The sequence below is a fragment of the Alligator sinensis genome, unplaced genomic scaffold, assembly GCF_000455745.1.
Source record: "Alligator sinensis unplaced genomic scaffold, ASM45574v1 scaffold1480_1, whole genome shotgun sequence".
NCBI classification, from domain to species: domain Eukaryota; kingdom Metazoa; phylum Chordata; order Crocodylia; family Alligatoridae; genus Alligator; species Alligator sinensis.
In genome coordinates this window covers 53,479-54,495 of record NW_005843675.1, presented here as the reverse complement: position 1 = coordinate 54,495, position 1,017 = coordinate 53,479, and the positions used below count along the sequence as shown (strand labels likewise).

The 1,017-nt window shown below is 56.3% G+C and overlaps 1 protein-coding gene across 1 annotated transcript in view; it reads right to left on the bottom strand.

Moving 5' to 3' along the window:
- Positions 1-1,017, bottom strand: part of LOC112548881 (natural killer cell receptor 2B4-like) — a 2,850-nt gene that overhangs the window by 1,135 nt on the left and 698 nt on the right. The window contains exon 3 of the mRNA XM_025195646.1: positions 932-1,017. This exon is cut by the window's right edge and continues 178 nt beyond it. Within this exon, the coding sequence (XP_025051431.1) occupies positions 932-1,017 (86 nt within the window). The remainder of the gene's footprint in view (positions 1-931) is intronic.

The following is a 1,017-nucleotide window of genomic DNA, read 5'->3' as shown; positions in this document are numbered from 1 at the left end:
GACTGCTGCCCCTGGACTGGCCACAAGCACGAGTGCTCATCATGCTCCTTCCAGGGAGGAGGATTCATATCCCCTGGGGGTATCCATCCCCTTTCCTGTGCCGTTCCAGACCTTTATATTAACTAGCTGTTGCATTTCACCTGCAGAGGAGAGACTGGTTCAGGGGCGCGCTGGGCACAGACTGTTTAACTCCTACTATGTCAGTGTTATTTTTGGTACAGATTAACATAAGCTAGCACTCACCATAGATGTGCAGTGTGAAAAGCCTGGTGAATTGACTTTTATCCGTGTTGACTTGAGCTCTGTAGGACCCCGCGTCCTCCGGCCTCAGGTCAGTGATGTGCAGTGAGAGGCCGGCGTTGGGGACACGCAGGCGGCCCCTATAGCTCCTGTGTGACACAACGACACTCGGGGGATCTCCTGGTATCGCCGTTGCTAGACTCTCTGTGCCAATCATCCAGGAAGCATTATATAATGTCTCCTCTGCCGGGATCTCGAGAAGAAACGTGACCATCTCCCCTGGGGTCCTGACCAGCATTGTTGCGGGGGTGTCTGTGCCTGCTCCAGACGACCCTGCATTTCATGGGGAACAACACGGATTGAGGGCAGCAATCCTGGATCCCTGTGCACGCAGGCATTGCCTTTCCCAGCCCCAGGCACCTCTGCGCACACAGCCTGGAGCTCTGCCTGCTGCCAGGGGCAGGAGGAGGCGCGGGACCCCAAGGCCCGAGACGCAGCCCCACCAGTCTGCCAGGCTCCCAGAGGAGACAATCCAGGATGGAGGCTAGGGCAGGTAGAGAATCCTCAGGGATGCTAGACCCCTTCCTCTGGTTTCATTCAGGTCAGACTCATGAACCAGCTCCACAGGACCCAGGAAGATGCTACACATCCCTGTCCCCCCTCGTATGCCTGGTGCAAAGGGGGCACTTACTTGTGTAGTTGCACAGCGGTTTGACATCAATGGTGGCCATGCCCCAGCTGATGGCATTGCTGACATTGCAGTGATAGAAGGTGTTG